Source organism: Coenobita brevimanus, chromosome 26, assembly GCF_032717465.1.
Source record: "Coenobita brevimanus isolate Jiangsu-jjx chromosome 26, ASM3271746v2, whole genome shotgun sequence".
NCBI classification, from domain to species: domain Eukaryota; kingdom Metazoa; phylum Arthropoda; class Malacostraca; order Decapoda; family Coenobitidae; genus Coenobita; species Coenobita brevimanus.
Genome location: NC_136979.1, coordinates 41156986 through 41166854, shown reverse-complemented (window position 1 = coordinate 41166854; position 9869 = coordinate 41156986). Strand labels below are relative to the sequence as shown.

At 41.4% G+C, this 9869-nt stretch overlaps 1 protein-coding gene across 1 annotated transcript; it reads left to right on the top strand.

The window, feature by feature from the left end:
- Positions 1-1290: 1290 nt before the first annotated feature.
- On the top strand, positions 1291-9423 carry LOC145394020 (serine protease 30-like). The gene is made up of 7 exons (XM_080267990.1): positions 1291-1294; positions 3384-3577; positions 4222-4359; positions 7784-7871; positions 8323-8484; positions 8825-9013; positions 9195-9423. Exons 1-7 carry the CDS (start codon positions 1291-1293, stop codon positions 9308-9310), a joined length of 891 nt encoding a protein of 296 aa, XP_080124116.1. The 3' UTR covers positions 9311-9423.
- The last annotated feature ends 446 nt before the right edge of the window (positions 9424-9869 follow it).

The following is a 9869-nucleotide window of genomic DNA, read 5'->3' as shown; positions in this document are numbered from 1 at the left end:
CCACTTTTGAGGCTCTCCTTCAGCTGTATATAGTTTGTAAATCCTTCATTCGTAAAATGATTCTTTTGACTCATCTTGTTTTCACCGTTTGCTTTCCTCGCTGTCATCATTTAGCACATACCCTCTTTTTACTTTCTATTTAAACAGTTGAGCTCTCACTGCTTTGCTCATTTTGTTTACTTATCAGTTTCATTCTCACTAGTGCGTAAGCCTTTCCTCTTGTCCTGCCCATATTGTTTACCTGTCTACTCGCAGCTAGGTCGTCTGATATTTGACAATAAAATTTTCATTAGTGCCACAAACGATGAAAGAATTGATATACAGTAGAATTCGATGTTCAATCACAATAATTTCTTAATTGTTTCCCATTTCTCTAGGTTGTTACAGGATGAACTGACAGGATAATTATGTAATTATTTATGATAAGTGAAGGTGGAAATCCTAAACTCTGTCTACGTTACTTGTTGATGTAATATGTGATAATTATCTGATAACTTCATAATGAAACAGAAATGAGACCATGAATTCACGGAACACCCTGGACAGTGAGAAAGTAACCCGTTGTACCTTACCTCGAGGACAGATCACCATACTGAACCTTCCCAACTCGGTTCAACGATACTACTACACAAGCTCTGTGCACGCGCTAGCTGGCTGGCTCGCTCGTGTGTGTGTGTGTGTGTGTGTGTGTGTGTGTGTGTGTGTGAGAGAGAGAGAGAGAGAGAGAGAGAGAGAGTTGCAACTCTTGTGGTAATCCAAGCTGTGGCACTGTGTTGGTTGGAGAGACAGCAGGAACTATGTACACAAACTAATCTCACGACCGGAACTAATCCCACGACCGGAACTATTCTCATAACCGGAACCAATCTCTCGATAGGAGCTAATCTCATGGCCGAAACTATTCTCACGGCCGAGACTTCTCACAACCGAAACTAATCTCACGGCTGGAACTATTCTCACGGCCGGAACTATATTCTCACGGCCGGAACTATATCCACGCGGCCAGAACTACAGTATTTTCTCGCTGCACGAACTACAATCACACGGCCAGAACTATTCACATGGCCAGGACTAATTTCATGACTAGAACTAATCCCACGGCCGAAATTAACCTAACCGGAACTATTCTCAAGGTTGGAACTAATCACAGCCGAAACTGATTTCGCGATCAGAACTATTATCACAGATGGAACTCTCCTCACAGCCGGGTGTGGTGGGGTGGCCGCGTGGGTGGAGTGGGAGGACTTTGTGGGTGGAGTGGTGAGCAGGGTGGGTGGATGAGTGAGCACGATGGGTAAGGAAAGATGGTTCGGTGGGTGGACTTTGTGGGTAGGTGGGTGGACGTGTGGCTCCCCGCAGAAGAAAGGACACGAGCTGATGCTGTTTTCACCTTAACTTGGCCTGAAATTATAATTCCTCCATCTTCAGTGCTAAGTTGTAACGGCAGATTTAACAGTGGATTATGGTGCTACTCATACAGAAATGCTATGGAAAGAATGTTCAGCCGTAGCACTGCCTTTTTCTACTACTAAGCTACACGATGTAGGTTGCAATAGGTTGAAAACATGGGCCAAATTTAGGTAAAAGAACTATAGTAAAAGCTAATATTTTTCACGTGGTGAACAATACAGCCAGCTTGAATTACAGTGGTGGATCGTTTTGTGTCTGCAGTTTTATTATGGTGAAAAATTATCACGTTTAATGTGATGCTCAAGCAGCTGAACTGCTGCACTAATGATATCGGAGATCAAGGACCGGATCAGGGCAGCGGGTAGTTTCATATCACGTTTCGCTGCTAGCCGTTTCGTCACCACGTCGGTTCGTACCTGTCTCTTTACCTTGCCTATGTCGTCACAGACGTTTCGTACTGAACTTTAAAATATGAATAATTACGAAACTTTATCACGGCTTGTGACGCCGTTTTGCGGCCTGTTAACATTTATTTACAACTTTTTTTTTTTTTTTTAATTCATGTGAAGGTGTCCAAACTGAACTTTACCTCATAAATAATGATAATTATTGTGGGTGCAAAATTTTGCTTTATTTACTTTATCAGCCACTGCCCACCTTGGGGATTGGGCCTATTTATTTTCATTATTTTTTGTTCTGTTGGAGTTCTGAAAGGGGCAGAGGGAAAAAATGTATAGAACAATCCACGACGTCTTCAGCACCTGGGATGATTACGATACGGGTTGATGTTTTTATTGTTGTTGCCGATCAACGTCTGTCTGTCTGGCCGAGCAGATCCATTAACCGCATGCAAGCAACCGCCCCTGCAGGGCTGTCCCGTGCAGTGAACAAACGCTTTCTTCGGGTTGACAGTTCTTCGGTGTTGCGAGGCGTGGGGAAAAAGTATGGAGTGGTTCCTGGATGGACACCGCACTTGCGTCGCTCCATCCAATTAGCAGGGGCACCACAGCAGGCTCGATATCACCCCGTTATCTGGTTATATGGTTACCACCCAGTGTAGTAAAATGGTTACCTGAGTTATAGGAAACCATCAGGCATCTTTTTAAATACTATACTGTGAAAGGTGTTTTTATTCGCTTACAAAATGTTCGTATTATATTATACAATTAAATTTTTAATTAACACATGAAATTTATGAAGTATTGCTTCAGTTTACATACTTGGCCGATCAACTGCCGACATCTGTCTATTTATTACAATATTTAGTGCCTCCTGCAACAATAACTGAAGATGTATTACATGAAGTTATGAAATGAACTAGTTACGAAATAACGTGGGGACGAAATGACAATGGACGAATAGGTGTTAATAAACGTCTTTGTACAAAATAGCACTAGCTGAACAGGCTTAGTTACGAAAGTCTTAGTGTGAAATTACATTGGATGAACATGCGTGGTTACGAAACGTCTATAAGTACGAAATTACACTGGACGAACAGGTGAAGCTAGGAATCGTCTTAATGCGAAAAGACACGGGTACGAAACGACTGTAAAGAGTTATTAGACATCTTAATCTACTGATATATCCTGTGTTTATATGTGAATGAATACACTCAGCATAATTATAATATATTCCATATATTATGCAATATTGCAAATTATTACAATACATTTATAAGCTGTATCACTCATTCACCAGCAGTGATTCGTGTGCCGAGTCCAGTTTGAATGAAGCAGCTTTGTTGGTGGTTCTAATCGAGATGGTCGGGAGGTTCGATTCGGTGACCTGTCGTAAAGACACGGTACAACCCTCTCACTGTCCTGGGTGTACCACGAGCACATATCTCAGCAGCATTATATTTATATGAGATGTAATGATAATTCCTGGCTGAATAATAATCATGTAACTAATAAAAGAGAGAGAGAGAGACTGTGATAATCATTAATTTGTGCCTGTGTATGTTGTCCCGCCAGGTAACGCCAGCCGCCGTGCGCAGTTCCGTCATGGCGGGTACCCCAAGTTCCCTTCCGCCGATCTGACGCTGGGGGTGCGGGGAGGTGGCCATCCTGTTGACGTGCTGGAGCCCAAACCATACACCTGTGGCAGGGTGGTGACGCCAAGGATTGTGGGAGGCGGAGTGTCCACGTACGGGAATCACCCATGGCAAGTAGGTTAATAATAAGTTTTCTCGTGGAATTACGCCGTGTCAGCTAGATACTAATACTAATACTAATAATAATAATAATATAATCTCCAAGATACATATTACATGCTTATTATACGTGTTAATTGTAAGTATCCTCCCGAACTTAGCTTGTCTACAACTGGTCATGTTTTATTACACACACACACACACACACACACACACACACACACACACACAAACAATTTACCGGTATACTCGTGTATATTCATTGAACCGAGGAGAAAATACAGTATACTATCAATGTCTCAAAGTGTCACATTAAACGCATTATAAACAATTAAGTGGGTCAAGAGTGAGAGAATTGATACCGGTATCCCTTTCTGTTATTTCCCGCTGTGTGGCAGGATAGTTCTTTCCCGCCGGGGACAACCCCTGGCCTAAAGAGTTAATGTCCCGACGGACCATAGGACCTTCCATTAGCAGCTCTCACAATATAATGAATATGAAACACTATCTGACATCAAAGGCGAGAAAAAAAAAAAAAAAAAAAAAAAAAAACGGGGAGGAAGGGAGGTATACAGGTGATTATAAGGGTATGGCTGCGTGAACGTTTGCAGTAATTAATATGGAAGCACTAACATAACGTACCGTTGTTGGTGCTTCAGGTGGAAATCGAGATGTATAAGCGTGGTGAAGGGTTCACCCACCACTGCGGCGGCGCCATCATATCTCATCTTCACGTCCTCACTGCAGCTCACTGTCTGCAGCAGCCTGGCTTCGTACGACACGACTTTCGTATCAAGGTTGGTTCTTTATTGTTTAATGTCACAAACTTATCATCAAGGCCTCTGAAGTAACTAATGGCCGTATGCTTCAAAAAAAAAAAAAAAAAAAAAAAAAAAAAAGGCTAGGGTCCCATTTTACATAGTACATTCGCCTTCTTAAAACTGAAATGTACGGACTTAAGGTCGCATTTGATGGAAGGAAAAGAAGTGGGAAGCTTTCGTTTTTTTTTTTTTTTTTTTTTTTTTTTTATGAAAGGAAAATCGTCTCAATTTTCGATGTGAATCACAGCCCTGCCTGGGATCTGCCAGTGTAGGGAAGGTGTGATGTATAAATGGTTTTAGCTTGGCTTCCCACTTGAAATTTCGAGTTATTTGATGTGTGAACACTATGTAGCAGTGGGTTACCCCCCACCCCCACGAACAGAGCTTGATCTCACCTTCACTTCCCCTCCATTCTTCGATATCTAACCACCACTGCGTAACCCTAATTCTCACTTTAAAAACTGGGTGGATACGGTCCTGAAATATGAAACGGAAAGCATAAGTCAGTGATGTGTCCAGTAAAATTGGCTTCACACCCGTGCACTCATCATTCAAGCTTTTGACTGTATTTTGCACCAAGGAATTAACGGCTAGACTTCAAAGACAGTGGCTGTGGAAGGCGGTGGGAGAGTATGTGGAGCCCACTGAGCGTTACAGTGGGTACTGCGGAGCACGAGATGGATCACAGCTATTGCAGGGAATCATTTTAGGATTCACCTTGTTCGCTGCTGCCGTTTCAAAAGAACCCCAGCGTCATAAAAATGCCCCGTGATACCCTAACACCAGGACTGAAGTGTAGTATTCCTAGTACCGGTATATCAAAATAGCGAGATGGAAGACACAGATACAGGGTATTAATGCCAAAGTGGTGACGTTTGACTGTTTGAAGGCTGCTGGGTATGTTGTACGGCCTATGTAGATAAACAACAGCGTAAACACACACACACACCACCCCTCGGTTTCTTCTTGTAGGCTGGTTATTTTAGTGTTGAGTGGAAGTTTTTCATGTCGCTTTGCACTCCTCTTACCGGCGAGGGTGATGCGTAAATGTGCCTGAGAGAGAGGGAGGGGAGGGGGAGGAATGGCGTGTGTGTGTTCTTACCTAATTGTATCTTTACAGGAATGAGTCAAGCTCGTAATGTCCCGTGCATTAAACCATTTTTATCATACATACCCTTAAATTTGTGAATAGTTTTGGCACACTGCTTCATTTGGTAATGCATTCCACCGATCAATTGCCCTATTTGGGAAACAATTTCCCTACGTCTTTATCGCCTCTTATATATATATATATATATATATATATATATATATATATATATATACATAGAGAGAGAGAGAGAGAGAGAGAGTTTTATGCAGTGTCCTCTTGCTGATGCTTCCCCATAGGTTATATATTCATTTTGTTCTATTTTCTCTTCCCCTGAGATGCATTTATATATCACGTCTCCTCTTTTCCTTCTGTAGTGTTGGTAGATTCAGTTTTTCTTATCTTTCTTCGTAGCTTAGATTCCCTAAGCTTGGTGTCCATCTTGTAGTTGCCCATTGTACTTTTTCAATCTTATCTATGTGTTTTTTGAGATGAGGATTCCACACTACTGATGCATATTCCAGGGTTGGTCTGATGAATGATGTTATTATCTTTCTCAGCATATCTTCATTTATATATGTGAATGCTATTCTCATATTAGCAAGCAGATCCATATTACGTACCTTCCCACTGATACGGACATCTGATGTCTGTTATTGATAATTACTCTAGATCCTTCCCTCTATCTGATATGTACAAGGTTGATTTTCTTAACTTATAATCCCATTCTGGTCTTTTCTCACTTTACCATATTTAATTACATGACGCTTGTCCACAATGAATTCCATTTGCCATTAATTGCTCCATTCATGAAGCTTAATTCCTCCTGAAGGTGTGTGTGTGTGTGTGTGTGTGTGTGTGTGTGAAGGTTGGCAGAAAAATCCCTTCATTAGGGTACTTCGTCCGTGCTGTCTTCAACCAGTTTTATTCAGCCTGGAGAAGATAGTAAAAATTTCATAGTAAATGAATTAGAAACAATCTCAGTTCACTCTTCAGATGTGAAGAGTTATATATATAATTCTTGTGTGGCATCCACGTCTTCATTCATATAAAGTAGCCAGTAAATGTTTAAAAATAAAGTGAATAAATATGGTGAATTGAACTTCAACCGGATGACGTATTTTTCCCAGCTACTGGCAGACGAATGTATTCAGCATCAGGGATACCTTTCTTACTGTAGGGAAGGCCACATGTAACACTTTAGTTGGAAAAATCTCGAGTAAAATCGCCACGAGGTTGCACGATTAAGGTGAAAAAGATGTCCCCGGAAAGAAAAGGTTAACCCTTCACTACTGTAACGTATATTCTTGCCATTACCAGTTATAGTAAGCTTTGGATAGTAGTAGTGAACAGGTTAATGAAAGCCGTATCTAACCCCTCAAGTCCAAGTCAATACTCTAATGAATACATTCAGAAGGAAACAGCAAGAACAAATTATGATTAAATATGGTGTCCTTGTAAGAAATGAAATAATGGGTGCTGGTGAGCGGGAGAGTGGGATGTAAACTATTATAGCTGTTTGTAGATATTGCAACAGCACCAGTTTGAGACTTGGAACACAACGGTAACACTCAGCAGTTGGCAAGCTTGTGAAAATAGGAAGCAGAGTTAATGCAAGGAAAAGCTACAGTATGTGATGTAATAAACCCTTTCAGACCTATGGCGTATTTTATTCCAACTACCTCGAGGCGACTTTATTCAGCTTTGAATTCTCGAACAGGAAAGGCCAGATACAACCTTCAAAAACTTACAGTACAAGAAATGTACCCCAGGCTTATAAAATCGTCAGGAATGATTTTATTTCGCTGTGGGAAACCTCCACAAGTAATCTGTAGCCATTATGGTCTGGTGGTTTAAAGAACATGATATTGACTGAGGGGTCAGCAGTTTACTTCCAAGGGTCATTGGTTGACATCAGGGAGGGAATCCTATTACAATGCTATATGCTTCAACATACAGTTCTCTAAATAAGGGTAGTGCTCTTAGTTCCACAAAGGGAGGTGAAGTGCACGGCATAAAACATCATCACCATCAGTGAAATGTTAACCCAGTCAGTCCGGTGATACAGTTAATCTTTGCTGCCTCCAGATGATTTTTTTGGTTTAGGGACGGGGAAATATTTTGTAGTGAGCGAGTTAGCGAAGACTATAAACCCCTCCACTTTGAAAAATCTGAGTTTAGTAAACTTGTCTTGAGATAGTATTTGAACAAAATATAAAATACTTATTGGACATTAATTGACATTAAGTAGTCTCTCAAGTGTCTGTGATATGCATTTTTTTTTTTTTTTAAAGCTTGCATTATCAACAGGTGGGAGACCATCACTTGACTCGCTATGACCAAGACGAGCAAATGTTCGAGATTGAAGATTGGGTAGTCCATCCTTTCTTTGCTGTCGGTGAGTATCAGTATCTAAAAGGTTACAGCTGTACTATATATTGTAATGACTTACATATAAGCTTCAGTCAATATTTCTCATGTCTGGCTTGGGGGGCAGGGTGGTTCTGCGGTAAAGCGTCAGACTCTGGACCGAGGGGTGTGGGGTGGGGGGCGTGAGTTCGAGGCACGCCCGGTAGCTGCCATGTCGAGAGGGGTGGCACCCTCCTGTCACCTAGGAAGGCTATATGATCGCGCAGGGGAACATTTCCCTTTCCCTTTCGCGTCTGAGTTTCCAAACTAATGAACTGAGAAGTATGACAGCTTGGGACAGCGCAGAATTACTAACTGCAGAAGTACTAATTACACAAAATTGTTGTAAACAAATATTAATACCATATGTAATCCCAAGTGAGCTTTTGCAGAATCTTCATAATAAAAATAATTACTGATTCAAGCCTGTGCTTCCATAGGTGGTCACTACAACAACGATGTAGCGGTTATTAAGATCAAGGCTCAGAGGGGTAAAGGGTTCCAGATGTCCCGTTTTGTAACCCCCGCCTGCCTCCCTAACTCCTCCACTCCATACACACCAGGCACCAGCTGTCAGGTCTCAGGCTGGGGACTCACAGACCGTAAGTATTAAGGCTTTCACATAGTCCCTTGCACAGTATTTACTCTGTTCCTTTATCACCAGCTCATATCCATTAATGCACCCTTGACTTGGCTGGAACACTATGGCTTAATAAAATATTAAGACAAGTTTTCACTACAGCACTGAATGTATTATCCCATGCTTTTGAATTCACTAAGTTGAACTGAATCATCAGGTACCAGCTGGAATACGTTACTAGAGATGCCCAGGCCATGAGTTGGTAAATGGTACAGAACCAGTTGCAGCACACACAGGCTCATATGACGCTCATCTGGATGAAAATTTCTAATACGGTATTTGGCCATGCCATTTCTCCACAGCGGACAACTACTTCTCCAAACCTCAGGAGCTTCACAGTACTGAAGTTCTGCTGCTGAACGACACAGAGTGTCAGCAGTTGCATGGTGAACGAGGCTATGGCCCTGGCATGATCTGTGCAGGACACATTGATGGAGTCAGGGACTCTTGCAATGGTGACTCTGGAGGTCCTCTGGCTTGCAACATAGACGGTATGTAATGGTACAGGTATATGCAATACCAGCAGCTTCTTTATTTCATAAACTTGACCATTATACTATATCAAATAAAACTAATAAAAAGTATCATGAAAAATGATTACAGTACAGAACTGATAATGAATATAGAATGGAAACACTGTTATATATTAATGATGTCTCCATTACCCGGTAGGAGTCTACATGCTGCTGGGTCTGGTATCATGGGGCAAAAACTGTGGTGAGCCACGCCACCCAGGAGTCTACACCCATATTCAGTACTACATGGACTGGATCCGCAGTGTCATGTGAGCACAAAAGAATCAGTCCCTTCCTTTTTTCATACCACCACATCTATCCTCTGAAGGCCTACCAGAATACTGCACAATGGTCCTGAAGCTACAACTGCAAATTTTAATGATATTTTCTTTTACTGAAAGGTGTATATTTACTGTACATCTAGAACCAATTGTGAACAATGTGTGGAGTTTCTGGTTGTGATACATGTTCTGCCATGTATGAAAGCATAATTAAGACCCCCTATTCTCATCAGTTCAGAAGCTTCTTTAGTACCTCTTCCTTACTGACTATTTTGCATACTACACTTTCCCTCTTTTATGTATGTTATGTCTTTAATACTGCCAAAGACTGCCTACCATATAAGAATATACTGCTAATCTAGAATATAGAAAATAAAATAAGGAACAGGAGCTAGGAAGCCTCCTAAACTGACAACATGACAGGCCTAAGCCTCTTCATCTAAATACAGCAGCTACTTTTCTCTTTCACAAAGAAAATGTTTTTAATCTTGATCTGTGCAAGTGATGATACATACTGCATCAACCCTTAAAGGATGATGGGGGTACTGGAA

Excerpts from the sequence above, each read along its gene's own strand:
- LOC145394020 (XM_080267990.1), top strand. Across the intron at positions 4,360-7,783 it reads GACACGACTTTCGTATCAAG|GTGGGAGACCATCACTTGAC; the intron begins GTTGGTTCTTTA and ends CATTATCAACAG. Across the intron at positions 8,485-8,824 it reads AGGCTGGGGACTCACAGACC|CGGACAACTACTTCTCCAAA; the intron begins GTAAGTATTAAG and ends ATTTCTCCACAG.